Source organism: Dasypus novemcinctus, chromosome 18, assembly GCF_030445035.2.
Source record: "Dasypus novemcinctus isolate mDasNov1 chromosome 18, mDasNov1.1.hap2, whole genome shotgun sequence".
NCBI classification, from domain to species: Eukaryota; Metazoa; Chordata; class Mammalia; order Cingulata; family Dasypodidae; genus Dasypus; species Dasypus novemcinctus.
This window is the reverse complement of record NC_080690.1, coordinates 60,010,291-60,034,271: the sequence shown is the minus strand read 5'-3', so window position 1 is coordinate 60,034,271 and position 23,981 is coordinate 60,010,291. Positions and strand designations below refer to the sequence as shown.

Genomic DNA, 23,981 nt, shown 5'->3' with positions numbered 1-23,981 from the left:
GAGGCCTCACCCCAATCACAATGGCAGAGTGAGAAGCCTCCACCCCACAGAAGCTTTGAATAACCAGTAAGAATTGGCAGAAACATCTTTCTTAAAGCCCCAAAAAAAGAAGAAGAGAAAAACAGATAAAGGACGACAGTAGCAGGGTGAACACTGAATTAAGAAAAAGGCCACCTAAAAGTGATAGGATCAACTGTGATGAACAGGACAAATACGAGAATATTTTCTCATTCACTATAATAAATGTATAATACTAATACAGGGTGTTAATAATTGGGTGGGTTGGGGGGGAAATACACCAAATGTAAGATACGGGCTACAGTTAATAATAGTTTGACGATGCTCTCTCATAGTTCGTAACAAATGTCTCACAACGATGCACGTGGTGGTGACGGGGTGATGTCGGGGAGCCCTGAATGATGATATCTTTGTTTCGTAAGTTCACAACTTTGACTATACGCTTATTGTTTATGTGTGTTCATGGATGGATGATACACTTCAATAAAATTTTATCTTTAAAAAGTGTGGCAGGGAGCAGTGTGAAGAGGCGAGGACGACCCCGGGACGACCCAAGCCTGTGCCGCCGCTGCAGCCCCGCAGCCTGCGCCCACCACCCGCCGCCACGCCCGAGAGAGGGGCTGAAGGGGACGTTCAAGGAGATAAAGCCACCGTAAAGGAAGAACCGCAGACGAGAGCTGCAAGGTGATCTGCTAAACCTGCTCCTCCAAAGCCAGAACCCAGGCGTAAAACGGCCCCTGCAGAGAAAGGAGGGAGGTTACTCAAAGGGGAAAAAGGGACAGCTGATGCTGGCAAGGATGGGAATAACCCCGCGGAAGACGGAGATGCCCAAACAGACGGGGCACAGAGCGCTGAAGTGCCGGAGACGCCACGTGAAGTGTGTGCCTTTTTGATAACCGTGTCCTTCTGGTGACTGTACAGTCTGAAATACTATTTTTTATCAAGTTTTATAAAAGTGCAGAATTTGGTTTTACTTTTTTTTTAAACTGTGTTGTTAGCACACAGAACACTTCATTACTTTGGGGGAAAGGGGCAGATGTCACTAACAGAATATCTCTGAATATTCTGGATTAAAATGGGAGAAAACACCTTTCCCCTCTAGTGTTTGAGAGAGTGCCTCTTCACTCCCAGGAGAAGGGAACCCCTGACGTTGATAAACTTTATTCACCTTGGCACAGATGCCTTGCGGTGTGGAAAAACTAAAATTCGTTTCATGTCCTCATGACCTCTTCTCTCTCTCTGCCTTCAGCATATACTTGACTTCCTTAAACCCAGAGCCCTGTTGGGGCCTGGCCCAAAAAAAAATTGGTTACCAGGCTGTCCAGCCATCTGACTCTCCAGTGATGCCATGGATATTGGGTCCCTCAAAAAAGTAGTGGTTTCCAATGTATATGAGGTGCAGAGGTGCCCAAAGATGTACTTACAAAATCCAATGGATGTGTCATGATGATGGGAACGAGTGTTGTTGGGGGAGGGAGAGGGGGGGTGGGGGGATGGGGTTGAATGGGACCTCACATATATATATTTTTAATGTAATATTATTACAAAGTCAATAAAAAATAAAAAAATTAAAAAAATTAAATAAAAACACATGTGAAATCACAAAAAAAAAAAAAAAAAAAGTAGTGGTTCCTTTTATAGATTGTGGATATTTCTGCTGTTTTCATTTCATTTCCCGAAAGTCAGGGTCAGCGCGTGAAAAGTTGCGAAACCACATGCTAAATGTGAAAAGTCAACCCTCACTCTAAACTTCCCTTGTTCAGAGCATCAGATGAAGACTTCATTGTTTGTTTTTGGGGTTTTTTAGCATGTTTTTTCTTATTTCTCCCTCCTCCCCGCCATGGTCTGCGGTCTGTGTCCATTTGCTGTGTGTTGTCCTGTGTCTGTTGTATTCTCATTAGGCAGCTCTGGGAACCCATCCTGGGACCTTACAGAGTGGGAGAGAGGCGATCATTCTCTTGCTCCACCTCAGCTCCCTAGTTCACTGCATCTCATATTGTCTCTTCTCTGCATCTCTCTTTCGTTGCGTCATCTTGCTGCATCAGCTTCTCCATGTTGCCGGCACCACTCCTGGGTGGTCTGCTTTTCTGTGCAGGGCTGGACTCCTTGCGTGGGGGCCATTCCTTGCACAGGGGGTACCCCTGTGCAGGGTGACACTCCTTGCACATGGCAGCACTGCTTGTAGGCTAGCTTACCACATGAGCCAGGAGGCCCTGGGTATCGAACCCTGGACCTCCCATATGGTAGGCAGAAGCTCTATCCATTGAGCCATATCTGCTTCCCTTCATTGGGCTTTATAGTGGCTTCCTGATTTTGGTAGTCCATTGAAGAAGGGAATTTGAAAGTTGTTGTATACTATTAATGATTGTCTGCCCATGAACTGCCTGAAATGCCATGATTGTTTATGAAAGGTATCTTTAATAAAAGCTGGATACAGTTTGGAAAAAAAAAAGTGTGGTAGGATCTCCTCCCCCACCTCTCACCAGCTCAGGGCAGAGACAGCCCATTTTCCCAATGGGAATCCCAGGTCCCAGTTCCAGAGGGAGCAGAGTAACCCCTCGTGCACATACTGGGAGCATGTATGTCTGGCCAGTCTCTTTGGAGGTGGCCTGAGTCACTCATGATCCCAGAACTTGCCCTGCATGAAGAAAGCAGTTTGCAGAGCGCTCTCCTACACAATGCTATGGGAAAGCAGTCAAGTGGCTGCTGGGAGCGGCGGATTGCTGGCTATAGGACATCCAGTGGAGCATCAGGAGGACCAAGGGGAAACTATTTCCTAGGGAAGAGGGGACATTTGAATCCATATAAACAGGGGAATTCCCAGGGCCACATGCATATGCCCAAAACAAGAGGCGTGTTCAGAAAAGATCAGGGGAGCCCCTATGTTTTGGCCTCAAGCTGTTCTCTAAACTCCTTGCATGAAGGAGTGCCGTGCCATGCAGCGGTGTCCCCGCGTAGGGGAGCCCCATGCGCAAGGAGTGCGCCCGTAAGGAGAGCCGCCCAGCGGGAAAGAAAGCGCAGCCTGCCCAGGAATGGTGCCGCCCACACTTTCCTTGACGACAACAGAAGCGGACAAAGAAACAAGACAACAAGACGCAGCAAAAACAGACACAGAGAACAGACGGCGGGGGGGGGGGGCATTAAATAAACAAATAAATAAATAAATAAAATCTTTTAAAAAAATTAAATTAAATTAAATTAAAATAAACTCCTTGCATGGATAAGTCCTGGAGAAGAGCACTGGCACAGGTCACTCTGCAAAGGCTGGGAAGGTGTTTTCTTTTCTTCATTTTTTTTTTTTGTTAGCTCCTGGCATTCAAAGAAAGGTCTGTCATAACACTAGCCACACACAAGCTTAAGAAACATATGCTTCAGAGTCTAATTTCCAGAGATAACAAATCAAATGTGTTATCAAAATGTCCAAGTTTAAACAGAAGATTACGAAACATACAAAGAACAGGAAGCAATGATCCAGGCAAAGAAGACTAAAACATTCGAAACCATTAGTAAGGAGACCCAAATCTGGAACATTCCAGACTAAGATTTTAAGCATATTTAATTGTGCTAAATATGCTCAAAGAGCTAAAGGAAAGCACGGGCAAAGAACTAAAGGAAATCAAGAAAATGACAGATGAACACAAACAGAATATCAATAGAGAGAAGGAGATTGTGAAAAGGAACCCAACAGAGTTAAAGACCTCAGTAACAGAAATTAAAAATTCCCAAGGGGCTCGACAGCAGACTGGAGCTGACAGGAGAAAGACTCCACGCAGGGAGTGACATCATCGACATGGCAATGTAAGATGAGGTCTGAAAAAAAACCTCCCAGGAGATTCAGCGAAGAGAAGGACAAATCCAACTGTCTTAGAATTTGAAGGACGGTGGAGACTGGAGGACTTCACAAATGCTGAATTGGAGAAAAAGAAAGCTATCAGGTAGGAAACTTTGTCCCAGGCCACCAGTCCTCGCTCCGTCCCCTGCACCCTGGGAGCTGCTCAGCGGCAGCAGCCGGATCCCTCCCACCTCCCACCTCCCACCAGGGACAGAGACTGTAGAACGACCCACAGCAGCAAGGAGCCCGTGCACGTCCAGGCCTGGGACGCAAGTCTGTGGAGACCCGGGGCAGGACACAAGCTGCCGAGGACTCTTCCTACGAAAGGGCTTCTGGGGGTGGGAGGGGGAGACACTGGGGTGGAACTGCGCCTGGCAGGTGCCGTGCTCCCTCACTCCAGTTTCTGCCGGCTGGACCATCTAAACACAAAATACCTTTCTGGAGTGACCCCATGCGGCTCCCTGGAATGGGATGCCCTAATGGGGAAGAAATCAGAGACAGAAAAAGCCTCACAGAGAAAGAGAGGGGCAAGGAGGTTAAATGGAGCTACTGTAAGACGGGAGGCTCCCAGAGCTGAAAAGAGTAAGGAAAGCGGGGTACGGGGGAGAATTGAAACAAATCATAAGAGTTGGGAAGAAAATTCTGCACAAAAACAAACAGAATGGATAAAGATTTCCAGAGAAGTAAAAAAGGAAGGGGAGCTTCCCCCTGGAGGTGAAACAATTATATGCAAGAAGGGCAATCTTAAAAACTGAACCACAGGGAAACGGACTTGGCCCAGTGGTTAGGGCGTCCATCTACCACATGGGAGGTCCGTGGTTCAAACCCCGGGCCTCCTTGACCCGTGTGGAGCTGGCCATGCGCAGTGCTGATGCGCGCAAGGAGTGCCCTGCCACGCAGGGGTGTCCCCCGCATAAGGGAGCCCCACGCGCAAGGAGTGTACCCCGTAAGGAGAGCCGCCCAGCGTGAAAGAAAGTGCAGCCTGCCCAGGAATGGCGCCACCCACACTTCCCATGCAGCTGACAACAACAGAAGCGGACAAAGAAACAAGATGCAGCAAATAGACACAGAGAACAGACAACCGGGGAGGAAGGGGGAATTAAATAAATAAATAAATCTAAAAAAAAAAAAAAACTGAACCATATATCTAGGGCAAGCACCAGATGAAGAGGCGAGAAAATCTGATCAGTTAAACACGGGGCTATTCTAAAGGTCTAGAATAAATTGGACTGAGCATCAAAGAAGAGCCTTAACACAAAGCAAATCAACTATAAAACCCTAGATAAGAGGGAGAAACTGACCTTCAGAGTTCACACATCAAGATAATCAGATGCCTAGACATCAGCAAAAATTCACAAGCCAGACCAAGAAACAGAAAGATATGGCTCAGTCAAGGAACTAAGTAAAACTTCAGAGGACACCCATTAGAATTTGGAACTCATCAAAGAAGTTCAAACAAATCTTCTGAATCAGTTCAAGGAGATGAAGGGAAATATGCATAAAGAGATAAAAGGTATTAAGAAGACAATATGTGAGCATAGAGAAGAATTTGAAAGTATAAAAAGAAACATAAGGGAAGTGGACTTGGCCCAATGGATAGGGTATCCGCCTACCACATGGGAGGTCCGCGCTTCAAACCCCCGGGCCTCCTTGACCCGTGTGGAGTTGGCCCATGCACAGTGCTGATACGCGCAAGGAGTGCCCTGCCTCGCAGGTGTGTCCCCTGCATAGGGGAGCCCCACGTGCAAGGAGTGCGTCCCGTAAGGAGAGCTGCCCAGCGCAAAAGGAAGTGCAGCCTGCCCAAGAATGGTGCTGCACACATGGAGAGCTGACACAGCAAGATGATGCAACAAAAAGAAACACTGATTCCCAGTGCCACTGATAAGGATAGAAGCAGTCACAGAAGAACACACAGTGAATGGACACAGAGAACAGACAACGGGGGGGGGGGGCAGAAATAAATAAATAAATAAATATTTAAAAATAAAGAAACATAGAAATTATGCGGATGAAAAGCACAATAGTAGAGATTAAAAATACACTAGTGTGGGAAGCGGACTTGGCCCAATGGATAGGGCGTTCACCTACCACATGGGAGGTCCACGGTTCAAACCCCGGGCCTCCTTGACCCATGTGGAGCTGGCCCATGAGCAGTGCTGATGCGCACAAGGAGTGCCATGCGCGCAGGGGTGTCCCCTGCATAGGGGAGCCCCATGCACAAGGAGTACGCCCCATACGGAGAGCCACCCAGTGTGAAAGAAAGTGCAGCCTGCCCAAGAATGGCGCCGCACACATGGAGAGCTAATACAACAAGATGATGGAACAAAAAGAAATGCAACAAAAAGAAATGCAACAAAAAGAAACACAGATTCCCGTGCCGCTGATAAGGATAGAAGTGGTCACAGAGGAACACACAGCAAATGGACACAGAGAGCAGACAACTGTGGGGGCGGGGGGGAAATAAATCTTTTAAAAAAATACACTAGTGGTTTTGTGTGATCTATTTATCTTTTTTAAAAAACACAATAAAAAATAAATTTAAAAAAATACACTAGTGGGAAGCAAATGTGGCTCAAGCAATTGGGCTCCCATCTATCATATAGGAGGTCCAGGGTTTGATACCCAGGGCCTCCTGATGAAGGCAAGCTGGCCTATGTGGCGAACTGGCCCAAATAGAGTGCTGACCTGTGCAGAGTTCTGCCCCGCAGAGGAGTGCTGGCCCATGTGAGAGCTGGCAGAGCAAGATTACACAACAAAAAGAGACACAGAGGAGAGACAATAAGAGACACAGCAGACAAGGGACCTGAGGTGGTGCAAGAGAATGATCACCTCTCTCCCACTCCAGAGGGTCCCAGGATTGGTTCCTGGAACCACCTAATGAGAACACAAGCAGATACAGAAGAACACACAGTGAATGGACACAGAGAGCAGACAATGGAAGGAGGGGGGAGAAATAAATAAACAAATAAATAAATAAATAAATCTTTTTTAAAAATACACTAGAGGCTACCAAAAGCAGATTTGAACAAGCAGAAGTAAGACTCAGTGAACTAAATGACAAGACAATCAAAATCCTATAGCCAGAAGAACAGATAGAGAACAGAATAGAAAAAATTGAGCAGTGTCTCAAGGATTTGAGTGATAGATTGAAATGCACAAACATGTGTCATGGGTATCCCAGAAGAAGAAGCGAAGGGAAAAGGGGCAGAAAGAAAACTTAGGAAATAATAGCTGAAAATTTCCTAGCTTTTATGAAAGATATAAATATATATGTCCAAGATGTGTAATAACAGAATAAATCCTAATAGACCTACTCTGAGACATATACTAATCAGAATGTCAAATGCCAAAGATAAACAGAGAATTCTCAAAGGATCAAGAGAAAAGCAATTCATCACATACAAGTAATCCTCAGTAAGACTAAGTGCAGATTTTGCATCTGAAACCATGAAGTTGAGAAAGCAGTGGTATGAAAGAGAAAAACCGCCAGCCAAAAATTCTTTATCTGGCAAAACTGTCCTTTAAAAATGAAAGAGAGGTAAGCAGATGTGGCTCAAGTAATAGCTCTTCCACCTACCATATGGGAGGACCTGGGTTCGATCCCTGGGACCTCCTGGTGAAAAAGAAGAAGAGAAAGCATGCTTGTGCAGTGGCAAACCAGTGCCCACGTCAGTGCCTGCACAAATCCCCACGTGGTGAACCAGTGCCCCGCACAAGTGAGTCACGCAGCAAGATGATGACACATCAAAAGAGAGATGAGTCAAGGTGAAGCACTGCAGAAACCAGGAACTGAGGTGGTACAATTGACAGGGAACCACTCTCCCAATCAGAAGTCTCCAGGATCAAATCCTGGTGAATCTTAGAGGAGAGAAAATGAGAAGAGAAGACAATACAAACAGCAAAAACAGCAGGGCAGGAGGAGGGGAAGGGGGAAAATTTTAAAAAAAAAAAATCTTAAAAAAAAAGGAAAGAGAAACAAAAACTGAGAGAGTTCATCAACAAAATAACTGCCCTACAAGAATTACTAAAGGGAGTTCTGCAGGTTGAAAGGAAAAGATAAGAGAGAATGGCTTGGAGTACTGTGAAGAAATGAAGATTATCAGTAAAGGTAAACTAAAGGGGTAAATGCAAAACCCAACAGTATAGAATCCTCAATACACATCTCCATTCTTTAATTTTTATAAGAGTCAGAAAATAATTGAACAAGGAATAGGCATATTTCTTGATAATGGACATGCAAAATATAAAGTGATAAAGTGGAACAAAAACAACACAAAGAAGGAAAATAGAGTAATATAGGAGTAGAGAATGTGTAAGCTATTGAAGCTAAGTTGATATCTTTTCAAATTAGTAGGTTATAAATGTAGGTAGGTTGTGTAATATAAATCTCAGACTAACCACAAAGACAGTATTTTAAAAATACATGGAAACAGAAATGAAAAAGGTGTCAGATATATCCCAAAAGATCAACTATACAGAAAAGGAGGTTGCAGTCAAGGGGGAAAAAAGACAAACCATGGGACAAAATGGCTGAAATAAGTACAGCCTGTACAGTAATAACATTGAATTTTAGTGGATTAAATGCCCCAATCAAAAGACATATAGTGGCAGAATGGATAAAAAAGCATGATCCAACTGTATGTTGTTTATCAGAGATTCACCTTAGACACAAATAAACTGAAAGTGAAAGGTTAGAAGAAGATATTCAATGAAAATAGTAACCAAAAAAGATCAGGGGAGCAGGTGTAGCTCAGTGGTTTAGAACATGTGGTTCATGGTGAGCACATGCTTCACATGTACAAGGGTCCTAGTATCTCCTTGGAAAAAAAAAAAGACCTGGGGTAGCCATACTACGTACTAATATCATATATTACTATCAGACTAAATATAGACTTTAAGTCAAAAGCTGTTAAAGAGACAAAGAAGGACACTATATATTAATAAAATGGTCATTAATAAAAGGGTCAGTGCATCAAGAAGAAATAACAAATATTTATGCACTTAGTTTACCAAAGGGCTGCCTATGCAAAGTACCAGAAATGAATTGGCTTTTATAATGGGATATTTATTAGGGAAAAAGCTTACAGTTTCGAGGCTCTGAAATGTTCATATCAAGGCATCAACAGAGATGCTTAGAATCTACCGTCTCCTGGAGCTCAGCTGTGGGAACCAGGCAGAGGGCTTGTCCCTTACCAGGCGTCCTCTCTCAGTCTCAGCTGCTCCACTTTCTTCCTGAGGTCAGCTCTGAGCTATCAGGCATACGGCAGGGCTTGTCTCCTCTGCCTGGGCTCATCTCCTCAACGTTGAGCTGCTCCATGAGCCCAGTCTCTTGGAGGCTTAATGCTTAAGCTTTGGCTGCTAGTGATCCTCGAGTCCTCTCTCACATAGCAGGGTCAAATATGTCAGCTTCCTTTTTCTCTGTGTCTGTGACTCTCTTTTTCTCCGTTTATGTAAGACTCAGTAAGAGGGTGGAGACTCAACCTGAGTCATGCCTCACTGGCATAGTCCAATCAAAAGCAATCAAATCAAGTGATCTAAAGTGAACCTAATGCAGTCAAATGGTATCAAACCCATAGGAATAGATTAATTTAAGAATATAATCTTTTTGTGTCACATGCACTCAACTAAGGTTCCCCACAACACATAAGGCACACTCTGGCAAAACTAAAGGGAGAAATAGACACCTCTACGATAATAGGTGGAGACTGCAATATACCACACTCACCAATAAATGGAACATCAAGTTCTGATCAATAAGGAAACAGAGCTTGAATAACATGACTAAGGAATTAGACCTAACAGACATATACAGAATATTGCATCCAAACCCAGCAGGTTATACATTATTCTCAAGTGCCCATGGATCATTCTCTAGGATAAACCGCATGTTGGGACACAAAACAAGTCCCAATAAATTTTAAAAGATTTAAATTATACAAATCATTTTATCTGACCATAATGGAATGAAGCTGGAAATCAATAACAGGTGGAGAGCTGGAAAATACACAAATATACTGTATTAGTCAGCCAAAAGGGTGCTCATGCAAAATACCAGAAGTTGGTTGGTTTTTATAAAGGGTATTTATATGGGTTAGGAACTTACAGATGCCAGGCCAGAAAGCATAAGTTACTTCCTTCACCAAAGTCTATCTGGAGCAAGATGGCTGCCGATGTCTGTGAAGGTTCAGGCGTCCTGGGTTCCTACGTTCCTGGGGCTTGCTTTTCTCTGGGTTCAAGGTTCCTTTCTTCCTGGGGCTGGCTTCTCTTTCCTCTGGGAGCTTACTTCCCGGGGCTCCAGCTTAAATCTTGCATCAAACTCCAACATCAAAACGCCAACATTAAAAGCCCTCAACTCTGCCCTTTGCCATGCCTTTTACCTCCAAAGGGTGGTGACTCAACGCCCTAGTGACGTGGCCCAATCACAATCAAAGCCCCGATCATAACTCAATCATGCCCAGACACACCCAGATTACAAACATAATTCAATACCTATTTTTGGAATTCGTAAACATATCAAACTGCTACATATGTAGAGATTTAAAAAATCAGTGGGTCAAAGAAGAAATTGCAAGGGAAATAAATATCTTGAGACAAATGAAAACAAGAACACAACATATAAAAACTTATGGGCTGCCTCAAAAGGCAGAGCTGAGAGGGAAATTTATAGCCCTAAATGCATACAGTAAAAAAGAAGAAAGAGCTAAAATCAAAAACCTAACTGCACACATTGAGGAACTAGGAAAAAAATAACAGCATAATCCCAAAGCAAGTAAAAGGAAAGAAATAACAAAGATTAGAACATAGATTATTGAAATTGAGGGGAAAAAAAACAATAGAATTAACAAAATGAAAAGATGGTTCTTTTGAAAAAATCAACAAAATTTGACAAACCCTTAGCTAGACTGACAAAGAAAAAAGAGAGAAAATGCAAATAAACAGAATCAGAAATGAGAGAGGACATTACTACTGACTCCACAGAAATAAAAAGGATCTTAAGAGGATACTATGGAGGAAAGAATGTGACTCAACCAGTTGGGCTCCCATCTACCATGCAGGAGGTCCAGGGTTCAATGCCCAGGGACTCCTGGTGAGGGCAAGCTGGCCCACATGGAGTGCCAGCTGACACAGAGAGCTGGTGCAGCAAGATGATGCAACAAGGGACACAGAGAAGAGAAAATAAGAAGACGTGGCAAAACAGGGAGATGAGATGCTGCAAGAGAGTCATGGCCCTCTCTTCCACTCCAGAAGATCCTAGGATCGGTTCCCAGAGCTGCCTAATGAGAATACAAGCAGACACAGAAGAACACACAGTGAATGGACACAGAGAGCAGACAATGGGGGGGGGGGGGCGGGGAGTGAAGAAATAACTAAAATAAATCTTAAAAAAAAAAAAAGAGGATACTATGAACAACTGTATGCCAATAAATTAGACAACCTAGATGAAATGAACAAACTCCTAGAAACACACAAACAACCTACACTGACTCTAGGAAACACAGAAAACCTCCACAGACCAATTCCAAGTAAAGAAATTAAATCAGCCATTAAAACCCTCCCAACAAAGAAAAGCCCCAGACCAGATAGCTCTACAAGTAATTCTACCAATCTTTCCAAGAAGAATTAATATCAATCCTGCTCAAAAAAAATTGAAGAGGAGGGAACGCTAACCATTCTATGAGGCCAAAACCATCCTAATACCTAAGCCAGATAAAGATACTGCAAAAGAAGAAAATTATAGACCAATCTTTCCAATGAATATAGATGCAAAACCTCTCAACAAGATACTTGTAAACTGAATCCAACAGCACATTAAAATAATTATACACCATGTTCAGGTGGACTTTAGCCCAGATATGCAAGAGTGGTTCAACACAAGAAAATCAACTAATATAATGCACAACATTAACAGACTTAAGGAAAAAAACACATGATCATCTCAATTGATGCAGAAAAGGCATTTGAAAAAAATCCAACATCCTTTCTTGATAAAAACACTTCAAAAATATATGAGAACATGGAAATTTTCTCAACACACTAAGGGCATACATGAAAAATCCACAACTAACATTGTACTCAATGGTGAAAGACTGAAAGCCTTCCTACTAAGACAAGAATGTTCACTGTCACCACTGTTATTCAACATTGTGCTAGAAGTCTTAGCTAGAGCAATAAGGCAAGAAAAAGAAATTGAAGGCATCCAAATTGGAAAGGAAAACATAAACTTTCACTATTTGCAGACAACATGATCCTATACCTACAAAGTCCCAAAAAATTTACAACAAAGCTGCTAAAACTAATAAACAAGTACAGCAAAGTGGTGTGGTACAAGATGAAAATACAAAAATTTATACTGTTTCTATACACTAGTAATGAGCAATCTGATGAGGAAATGAGGGGAAAATTCCATTTATAATAGCAACTAAAATAAAAATATCTAGGAATAAACTTAACCAAGGCTGCAAGGAACCTGTATTCACAAAACAACAAAACATTGCTAAAAGAAATCAAAGACCAAAAAAATGGAAGGACATTTCATGCTCATAGATTGGAAGACTAAGTATTATCAAGATGTCATTTCTACCCAAAATGATTTATGGATTCAATGCAATTCCAATAAAAATTCTAACAGCCTGTTTTTGAAGAAATGGAAAAGTAAATTAGCAAATTTATTTGAAAAGTTATGAGGGTCCCAAATAGTCAAATACATCTTGAAAAAAGAAGAGCAAAGTTAGAGGATTCTTACTTCCTGACTTTAAAGCAGATTACAAAGTTGCAGTGGTAAAAACAGCATGGTAATGTCATAAAGATAGATATATTGACCAATGGAATCAAATTGAGAGTTTAAAAATAGACCCTCACATGGGTAATAGTGCCCAAAAAATTGGGGGGAGGGAGGGGCAACATACGAACATAGGAGAGTGTCAGGTGTTGGTTGAGAGTAAAATGCTGAGAAAACCATATTAAAATATAATTAAGAGGGTTACCTGTTTAGGATGCTCAGAGGGGATGGTCTGACACGGGACGGACTCCTGGGGAATGTCTGAATGCTTATTTTGCCAGGGTGGGTTGTACCATTGGATAGAGACCCAAGTAGTGAGAGTGGGGGTGGACCCACATCCTGGGGAGGACTAATGCCATCAAAAAAGAGGGAACTGTATCTCTCGAGAGAAAGGATGGCTCCCAGGGCATTAGGGCAGTTGAGCAAGTCAAGCCCTGAACACTGTTGCAAGTATCTCTGGACGTGGCTCCTCGGGAAATGGAGATTGGCTGTCGCTGTGGGCCCCAAGGGGAGGGGAAAATGGATGTTGAATGGATGGAACCAAGGTAAATGTGGGGGTAAGAGAGGAGTTTCGCGAGAGTACACAAGGATGGATATAAAACATGTAATATTACACCAAAAACATATAGGGGATGACAGGCTAATAATGTAAACCATAATGTAAAACAGGATAACTAAAAATTTAGAAAACTGTATATCATAAAGTATGGACCACAATGTAAGCACAGATGTCACCTTGTTTGAAAGCTATTGTCTCAGAGTCTGTACATCAGTTTAAGTAAATATGATATGAATAAGTTATAAGAATATCGCTGTGGAAGGGAAAAGGTTTTATGGTGGATGTGTGGGAGTACTGTATATTGTATATATGAATTACTGTGATCTAGGGCTCTTGTGAAGAGAAGCTCAATAATTAGGAAAAAAGAAAAGAAAAAGATAGGATGTAGAATTTTTCCAAATCAATACATATTCTATATTTAACCTTTAAACCCATCGCTATATTCCATTTTACTACTAAGGGATCCTGACATTATATTGGGCTTCACTTTTCAGGAAGTTTTGGATCACAGAGTGGTTCAACAATGGCAGCAGAGGAATACTGGTATAGGATGTTATTGACAGATGATATATGGTTGACAGGGAGTTATACAGGGCATATGTACAGGGTACATAGTAATGTTTGGATATACTCATAGTGGAAACAATTAAAAACAACAGCTGGGGGGGTACTGGGTTCCTGGCTGGGGGTGCTCTGTCGTGGTCCCTAGGGGAGCAGTGGCAGTCCCCCAGGTGCAACACTAAGGACCAGGAAGGAATGAGGGTCCAACAGTGAGCCCCTGATACTAGTGACTATGCTTGTGAGCCTATACACCTGAAATAAGAACAAGGCTTAGAGCAGCACTGTGCCTAGGAGTTTCCTCCTGACAGCCTTCATGTTACTCAAATGTGGCCAGCCTCGAAGCCAAACTCAGCATGTAAATGCAATGCATTCCCCCCAGCGTGGGACATGACACCTGGGGATGAGCCTCCCTGGCACCGAGGGATCACTACCAAGTACCAGCTGATGATGCAACTAGAAAATGACCTTGAATTAAAGGTTCAACATGGACCAGCAGAATATCCCTGTCTACATATAATAACAGGAGTTTAAAATGCTGTTTGACCTAATGTAAGGGGGAAATGGAAAGGAGAAATGAGTTTATATGGCTATGAGTCTCTAAAAAAGAGTCTGGAGGTTGTCAGGATTGCCCTTATGCACACCTGAGCAGAGTCTCAGAGACAGATAAAGTAGATACAACCCCAGGTATTGGTTCCTTTGAGGGCTAAAGAGACCCACAGGTTCTATGGTCATGGCAGATGGGGTTCACTGCCATGTCAGTTGGCCCTTCTTTGGAGCTGGTGTTTCTGCGCGATGGAGCTGGACACAGATGGGATCTCTTTTCACAAGGCTTTCATGCTACTTTACTGGAATTGTAGTTGGTGCTGGGGTTTAAGATATATCTAGGGGATTTGAATCTCTGGACTGACAATATCATAGCCAGGCCCTGAGCCTCAAGAGACTTCAACTCCTACACTCTGATTTATTGGACTTACCCCACTCAGCTAACATGGAGTTGAAGAATGTCAACCACCACACCATGGAGCCTAGAGTGCCTACAACTGAAAGCAGGAGGATTGCATCCAGTATCCATGTGGAATGTGGGCCTCCTCTTGACATAGATGTGCAATGGACACAACCAATCCAAGGTCCACAGAGAAAATGTGGCATTGGTGTGGGAAAAGTGGCCATGGTGGCTGCTGGGTGCGGGGAATGGGAGGAAGAGATGAGATGTGGAGGTGTTTTCGGGACTTGGAGTTGTCCTGGGTGGTGCTTCAGGGACAATTACCGGACATTGTAGATCCTCCCAGGGCCCACTGGATGGAACGTGGGAGAGTATGGGCTATGATGTGGACCATTGACCATGAGGTGCAGCGATGCCCAGAGATATACTTACTAAATGCAATGGATGTGTCATGATGATGGGAGAGAGTGTTGCTGTGGGGGGAGTGGTGGGGTGGGGGGGGTGGGGTTGAATGGGACCTCATATTTTTTTAATGTAATATTTTTTAAAAATGAATTAAAAATTTTTTTAAAAAAAGAAAAGAAAGAGAATATAAGATGAAAAAAAACAAACAAAAAAAATAGACCCTCACATCTATGATCAATTGATTTTTGACAAGCCTGCCAAGACCATCCAACTGGGAGAGAAGTCTCTTCAACAAATGGTGCTGGGAGAACTGAATATTCATATCCAAAAGATTAAAAGAGAATACCTGTCTCCCACAGTACACAAAAATTAACTAAAATGGATCAAAGACCTATATATAAGAGTCAGAACCATAAACCTCATGAAGAAAATGTCGGTAAGTGTCTTCAAGATCTTGTGATAATGGGAAGCAGACTTGGCCCAACAGAGAGGGTGTCCTACCACATGGGAGATCCGCGGTTCAAACCCAGGCCTCCTTGACCCGTGTGGAGCTGGCCCACACACAGTGCTGATGTTGCGCAAGGAGTGCCGTGCCATACAGGGGTGTCCCCCTCGTAGGGGAGCCTCATGAGCAAGGAGTGCACCCGTAAGGAGAGCCGCCCAGTGCAAAAGAAAGTTCAGCCTGCCCAGGAGTGGCGGCCGCACACGGAGAGATGATGCAGCAAGATGACGCAACAAGAATAAACATAGATTTCTGGTGCCACTGACAATAATACAACAATGGAAGCAGACATGGAAGAACACACAGTGAAAAGACACAAAAGAGCAGACAACTGGGGTGGGGGGGGATGGGGAGAGAGGAAGGAAGGAAGGAAGGAAGGAAGGAAGGAAGGAAGGAAGGAAGGAAGGAAGGAAGGAAGGAAGGAAGGAAGGAAGGAAGGAAGGAAGGAAGGAAGGAAGGAAGGAAGGAAGGAAGGAAGGAAGGAAGGAAGGAAGGAAGGAAGGAAGGAAGGAAGGAAGGAAGGAAGGAAGGAAGGAAGGAAGGAAGGAAGGAAGGAAGGAAGGAAGGAAGGAAGGAAGGAAGGAAGGAAGGAAGGAAGGAAGGAAGGAAGGAAGGAGAAAGAAAGAAAGATCTTGTGGTAGGAGATGGTTTCTTAGACCTTACCAAAGCACGAATAACAAAAGAAAAAATAGATAAATGGGACCTCCTCAAAACTGAATACTTCTGTGTTTCAAAGAACTTTGTTGAGAAGGTGAAAAGGCAGCCTTCTCAATGGGAGAAAACACTTGGAAACCACATATCTGATAAGCATTTAATATCCAGAGCTCCTACAACTCAACGATAAAAAGACAAACAACCCAATTTAAGAATGGGCAAAACACTTCAACAGGCATTTTTCCAAAGAAGAAATACAAATGGCTAAAAAGCACATGAAAAGAAGTTTAACATCCCTCGCTATTAGGGAAATGCAAATCAAAATTACAATGAGATATCATTTTACACCTACTAGAATGGCCACTATATATTAAAAATCAGAAAACTAAAAGTGTTGGAGAGGATGTGGAGAAATAAGAACACTTATTTACTGTTGGTGGGAATGTAGAATGGTACAGCCACTGTGAAAGACTTTGGCGGTTCCTCGGGAAGCTAAATATAGAACTGCCATGTGATCCGGCAATCCCACTCCTAAGAATATACCCAGAAGAAATGAAAGCAGGGATGCAAACAGATATTTGCACACCAATGTTCACAGAGGCATTATTTGCAATTTCCAAAAAATGGAAATAATCCAAGCTGACTCATCAACCAATGAATAAACAAAATGTGGTCTATACATATGATTGAATATTATTCAGGTGTAAGAAGAAATGAATTCTTGATGCATGCAACAGCATGGATAAACTTTGAACACATTATGTTGAGTGAAATAAGTCAGACACAAAAGGACAAATATTGTATGATCTCACTAATATAAACAAAAATTAATGAGTTAATATCTAGACTATAGGGCCCCAGAAGATAAAAGGATGGTAAAGAATGGAGAGCTGATAGTTAATTTGTGCAGAATTTGCAATAAGGCTGACTGTAAATATTTGGAAATGGATAGAGATGATGATAGAAATTACAGAGAGTGTAATTAACAGCACTGATATGTGGGTGTGACTGTGGTTGAAAGGGAAAGTCAAGGGTCATGTTTGTCGCTAGAAGGAAAGCTAGAGGATGAAACATGGGACTGTAAAACAGTGAACTCTGTTGAGGACGATGAATGTGGTCAATAGTACAAACATAAGAATGTTCTTCCATGAATTAGAACAAATGTACGTTACTATTATAAGGTGTTAATAATAGGGTGGTATATGGGCAAAAATACACCTAACACCAACTATGGACTGTAGTGAATAGTAATATGTTGGGAAACGGACTTTGGCCCAGTGGTTAGGGCGTCCGTCTACCACATGGGAGGTCTGCGGTTCAAACCCCGGGCCTCCTTGACCCGTGTGGAGCTGGCCATGCGCAGCGCTGATGCGCGCAAGGAGTGCCGTGCCACGCAAGGGTGTCCCCCGCGTAGGGGAGCCCCACGCGCAAGGAGTGCGCCCGTGAGGAAAAGCCGCCCAGCGTGAAAAGAAAGAGCAGCCTGCCCAGGAATGGCGCCGCCCACACTTCCCGTGCCGCTGACACAACAGAAGCGGACAAAGAAACAAGACGCAGCAAATAGACACCAAGAACAGACAACCAGGGGAGGGGGGAAATTAAATAAATAAATCTTTAAAAAAAAATAGTAATATATTAATATTCTTCCATAAATTGTAAAAAAAAATTATGCTGAGTGAAAGAAATCAGACACAAAATACTACATATTGTTTGACTCCATTTATATAAAACATAAATATTTTTAAAATAGCTAATTACAAGGTGTTAATAATAGGATGGTATATGGGGGAAATATATACCTAATGCAAACAATGGACTATAGTTAATGATAATATTTTAATATTCTTTCATCAATTGTAACAAAGGTAACTTTCCAGTGCTATGTCAATAGTAGGGAAGTGTACGGGGTATGGGGGGAAGCGGATGTGGCTCGAGCGATTGGGCTCCTGTCCACCATATAGGAGGTCCAGGGTTCGATCCCCAGGGCCTCCTGGTGAAGGCAAGCTGGCCCGAGTGGAGTGCTGACCTGCACAGGAGTGCTGGCCCGCCCAGAGTGCTGGTCCTCGCAGAGAGCTGGTGCAGCAAGATGATGCAACAAAAAGAGACACAGAGGGAAACGGACTTTGGCCTAGTGGTTAGGGCATCCGTCTACCATATGGGAGGTCCGCGGTTCAAACCCCGGGCCTCCTTGACCCGTGTGGAGCTGGCCATGCGCAGCGCTGATGCACGCAAGGAGTGCCGTGCCACGCAAGGGTGTCCCCCGCGTGGGGGAGCCCCACGCGCAAGGAGTGCGCCCGTGAGGAAAGCCGCCCGGCGTGAAAAGAAAGAGCAGCCTGCCCAGGAATGGCGCTGCCCACACTTCCCGTGCCGCTGACGACAACAGAAGCGGACAAAGAAACAAGACGCAGCAAATAGACACCAAGAACAGACAACCAGGGGAGGGGGGGAAATTAAATAAATAAATAAATCTTTAAAAAAAAAAAAAAAAAAAGAGACACAGAGGAGAGACAATAAGAGACACAGTAGACCAGGGAGCTGAGGTGGCACAAGAGATTGAGCACCTCTCTCCCACTCAGGAAGGTCCCAGGATTGGTTCCTGGTGCTGCCTAAAGAGAAAACAAGCAGACACAGAAGAACACACAGTGAATGGACACAGAGAGCAGACATTTAGCACAAAAACAATGAAGGGGGAGAATAAATAAATCTTTTTTTTAAAAAGGGAAGTATGGGGTTTTTCTTTTAGGAGCAACGAAAATGTTCACACATTGGTTGTGGTGATAAATGCACAACTCAGTTATACTGAGAGTTACTGATTGTATACTTTTGATGGATTGTATGGTGTGTGGATATATCTCAATAAAACAGAATTTTAAAAGGATGTCATTTGGGGAAGCAGATGTGGCTCAAGCAATGGGCTCCCATCTACCGTACAGGAAGTCCGGGGTTCCATACCCAAGGCCTCCTGGTGAAGGCAAGTTGGCCCCATGCACCAAGGTGGCCCTGCACGGGAGTGCCAGCCAACACAGAGAGCTGACACAGCAAGATGATGCAACAGAAGAGAGACAGTAAGAGACACGGCAGACCAGGGAGCTGAGGTGGTGCAAGAGACTGAGTGCTTCTCTCCCACTCTGGAAAGTCCCAGGATCGGTTCCCAGACCCTCCTAAAGAGAAGACAAGCAGACACAGAACACACAGCGAATGGACACAGAAAGCAAGATAGCCAGTGCAAAAACCATTGAGAGGCGGCAAGAAATAAATCTTTAAAAAAATTTAAAAAAAGAGGACATATTAAGTGTTCAGAGTATGCTATATACAACAAATACTCCAGTGTTCAGAAAATGGACTGATAAATAGATGGATAGATTGATAGAATATATGAGAAATGTGGCAAAATGCCAAAAATGGTGGATCTGGGTATCTGGGCGGCTGGGGGTATGTTAGTGTTTTCTGATAGGGTATTATTTTTGAAACTGTCCTGTAAGTTTGAAAGTTTCAAAATTAAAAGTTGAAAATTAAAAAAAAAAAAAGAAAAAGTTAATGAAGCTCATAGCAAGGAATCGCCTTGCTGGCTGCAGCAGGACAGGGATTTGAACCAGATCTCTCTGGCCGCAAAGAGAATGGTAAGGAGAGCCAAGTTTCCATCCTGGGAATTGGGACTTTGGGGTTCTGTGGGACTCCCTCCCGTACCCTGAGCTCCAGCACCTGCCCCGTCCAGCCCTTTCCCCGTGGGGAGCGAGGCGGGCGGGGTGGGGGCGGCCCCTCACCAGTAGATCACTCGGATCACGATTTTGTCGTCCGTTTGGAAGTTCTCGCTGGCGGAGGTGTGCGTGTCGACAGGGTTCGGTAGGCAGATGGGCGGTGGGCCGGTGCCCAGGGTGGGTGCCGGGACAGGCGCGGGAGTGGAGTCGGTCAGTGAGTCCACCCCGGCGGTGGTCCCAGAGGTGGACCCCTGAATCGGGGTGACGTTGGAGAGGGACCCCTGGGTGGTCCTAGATACAGCGGTGACCGACGGGAGCTGCTTCGCGCTCGGCGCCCGCACGGGATGCTCGGCGGGCGGCCGGGGCGGCTCGGGCGTCTGCTCTGGGGGCGGATCCCAAGGCGGGACCGGGATCGGGAAGGACTCGGGGGCGGACTCCGCTGCGGGGATCCGGGCGGCGCCCGGGGCTGGGGTTGGGCTGCGGGCCGGGACCCGAGCCTGCGTCCAGACCCGGGGCGGGGCGGGGGTCGGGGTCGGGGCGGGGGTCGGGGCGGGGGTCGGGGGCAGGGCTGGGGCCGGGGCCGGGGTCGGGGTCGGGGCCGGGGTCGGGGTCGGGGTCGGGGTCGGGGTCGGGGTCGGGGTCGGGGCCGGGGCTGGGATCCGGGTCGAGGTCGGGGGCTGGGCGGGGGTCGGGGCCGGGGCCGGGGCCGGGGACGGGGTCGGGGTCCGGGGCTGGGCAGGGGTCAGGGCCGGTGCCCGGACCGGGGTCGGGGTCGGTGTCGGGGTCGAGGTCGGGGCCTGGGCGAGGGCCGGGGCCGGGATCGAGGTCGAGGTCGGGGCCGGGATCCGGGTCGAGGTCGGGGCCTGGGCGGGGGTCGGGGCCGGAGTCCTGGCCGGGGCCGCGATCGGGGCCAGGGTCGGAGTCCGCACCGGGACCGGTGTCCGGACCGGGGCCGGGGTGCGAACCGGGGTAGGTGTCCGGACCGGGGTCGGGGTCGGGGCCCGGACCGGGATCGGTGTCCGAACCCGGGTCGGGGTGCGGGCCGGGGCCGGGGTGCGGACCGGAGTCTGGGCCCGGACCGGAGTTGGGGTCCGGACCGGGGTTGGGGTCCGGACTGGGTTGGGGTCCGGACCTGGGACGGGGCTGGAGCCCGCGCCTGGTTGTTCATGGGCGGCCAGGGGGGCACCCAGGTAACCCTCTCCCGGGGCGGGGAGCGCGTCCCGCGAACCGGGGTTCTAAGGGCACGCGACCACAAGGGGGCACTGTTACACCGCGTTCACTCGGCGCGGGGGTTCCAGCGCCCTGGGCGTGCAGGGTGATGCTGGGACGGGGGAAATCAGGTAATCCCCGGGGGTCCCTGCCCTCACCCAGCTCCTTGTCTAGTGACAGAGACACACCCTTCACCAACCAGTGCCAGCCTGGAGTGGTCAGCGCACGGATGGGAAAAGGTGCCTCGGGCTCAGGTTGGAGGGGCGGGCGCTGGCAGAGGAGCGGGGGATGTGAGGGGCCAAGCCCCGGGGCTGTGCGTGCCCAGAGGAGGTGCCAGACTCAATCTGCAGCGATCGAGAGGGCTTCCAGAGGAGGGGACAGTTGAGCGATCTGAAAAATTGTAATAATAGTAACAACAACAGCAATGTAGTGCTGAGTACCGTCCCCTTGTGCACAGCTAGGAACGCGCAGAGCTGGGATTCAAACTCAACTCTCAGGCTGCAGAGTCCTGCCTTGACTCCCCTGAGAAGGACTCCATCAAACGGCGCGGTGGGCAAGGGCCGGACTCTTCTGTTTTGTCCAGTGCTGTAGCTCCAGCTTCTAGAATAAGGCCTGGCACAGCGTAGGTGCTCAGCAGGTATTTGTGGCGTGAATGGGAGAGTGAAAGAATAAGGATTAGTTAGGTAAAGTGGAGGCTGGCTGGAGGCAGAGGAAAAGCCTGGCTGGTTCAAGGGGCTGAAAGAGTTGGGCAGAGCCGGAGCATAGTGAGCCAGCAGACCAAGAGCTGGGCAGGGCGCAGTGGCCGTGTCACCAAGGGCCTCCTTGGCCATCAAGGGCACACAAACGCCATCCCGAGGCCATGGGAAACCGTGGAAGAGTTTTTGTAACCAGCACACACCCATAATCTTTTCATTTAAATATAAATGTGTAGGGACGTGCGGCTCAAGCAGTTGAACGCCCACCTCCCACATGGGAGGTCCCAGGTTCCATTCCATGCCTCCTAAGAAGAAAACAACGATCAAGCTCTAACAACGAGCAAACAGACAAGGAAGTTATCTAAGGGGCGGAAATATAAATGTGTGGATATATTACATATAAAGATAAATCAAAAACAAAACAAAAAGGTAAATCAAAATATAAAATAGATATAATAGATTTAATAATATATATAAAGATATGTCATCAATATAAAAAATAGATTTATAATAGGTAGAAGAGTAGCATTTTGACGTTTTGTAACATTTCCAAGAAGATGGAAAATCAGTACAGAGGATTCCTATGTACCTTCTGCTCAGCTTTCCGAGTGAAAACTTCTTACTATGGTCAAAATTTGATGGTGTTACAATACCATGATTCAAGTGCAGACCTTATTGGGATTCCCAGAAGGATTTTGAGCAGGACAGGGCATGACCCTCTGTGCTCCCCAACCTCTGAGAGCCTTTCCTGGGTTAAACCTTGGGTCTGGATCTCAAAACCCAGAAAAGAGACTTAATTTCTATGCGATGCTGGGCAAGGCTCTATTCCTTTCCCGGCTTCAGTGTCCCCCTCTGTGAAATGGGGCCCCCCATTATAGCATGATATAGCTTAATATTGGCACCTACTATAAACCAGGCTCTGTTGCAAAAACGCTTCGCAGTTATTTAATACATGCAATTTAATGAGGCAGGTTCAGTTATTATTCCTATTTACAGATGAGGAAATTAAGGCACAGAGAAGTGAAGTGACTGGTAGCAGAGGCAGGAGGTCCGAATGCTGTGTGACTACAGGGGGCTTTGTTTGGTGTTGTTTTCAGTAGCAGAAGTTATTTTAAATATATAATTAATTTTCTCAGGACATTCCCAAATTAGGGAAGATTCTGTGCCAGCTCTGCTGATTTTGTTCATCTCACTGCTCATCGGGAAGAAATTTCAGGGCGTGGAGAGTCAGACACAAGTCCAGGTGTTTGCACTTTCCCTTTATTTCACATCCAAAAATAGTGCTAAGCCACGCCCAGTTGTCGCCCGGCCTGCTCCCTGCCATTTGCCAAGAACTAGATTCTTCAGCTGTTCTGTCGCTTTTTCAATAATTTGAGGGGGGACAAGCCAGGACGTATCTGTGTCAACAACACGTGTGGTTTTGTTTCAAAAAGGGGCGGGTTCGGAGACTCGTTGCTGCCGCGCGGCGCGCCGGGGGGCCGGGGGGCCGGGGGGCCGAGGAGCCGGGGGTCCGGGGGACCGGGTGGCCGGGGGGCCGGGGGACCGGGGGTCCGGGGGGGCCGGGGGGGCCGGGGGGCCATGGGGGCCAGGGGGGCCGGGGGACCGGGGGGCCGGGGGACCGGGGGGCCGGCGCGCCGGGGGGCCGGGCGGCCGGGGGGCCGGGGGGGCCGGGGGCCGGGGGGGCCGGGCGGCCGGGGGGCCGGGGACCGGGGGGCCGGGGACCGGGGGCCGGGGGGCCGGGGGGCCGGGGGGCCGGGGGGCCGGGCGGCCGGGGGGCCGGGGGGCCGGGCGGCCGGGGGGCCGGGGGGCCGGGGGGCCGGGGGGCCGGGCGGCCGGGGGGCCGGGGGCCGGGGGCGGGCGGCGGCGGGAGCCCACGTCCTCCCGCGAGGCGGAGCCACCCGGCTCACCCACAAGGACGCGGACGCACCCCACAGCGGCCCGAGGCGGGTCTGCACGCGGGTGGGTTTTGTGGTGGTGGCTGTTTGGGTTTGTCTTGGCAAAATCCATCTTTCTGTTGCGGCTAATTTCCAGCTCCAGCCTCCTGAGAATGTTTTCCAACTTGGTGAGTCCAGCTGGGAACACGTTCGCCGGCAAAGGAAACGCCTGGAAGAGGCGGAGCCCCCAGGCAG

General features: G+C 46.7%; 1 protein-coding gene across 1 annotated transcript in view; it reads right to left on the bottom strand.

Annotated features, from left to right (window-relative positions):
* The window catches only part of SELENOV (selenoprotein V), a 31,140-nt gene extending 7,708 nt beyond the window's left edge, over positions 1-23,432 (bottom strand). Inside the window, exons 1-2 of the mRNA XM_071208995.1 lie at positions 23,265-23,432; positions 20,015-21,183 (exon numbers count right to left, since the gene is read on the bottom strand). Coding sequence (XP_071065096.1) covers positions 20,015-21,183; positions 23,265-23,432 — 1,337 coding nt within the window. The remainder of the gene's footprint in view (positions 1-20,014; positions 21,184-23,264) is intronic.
* Positions 23,433-23,981: the final 549 nt, after the last annotated feature.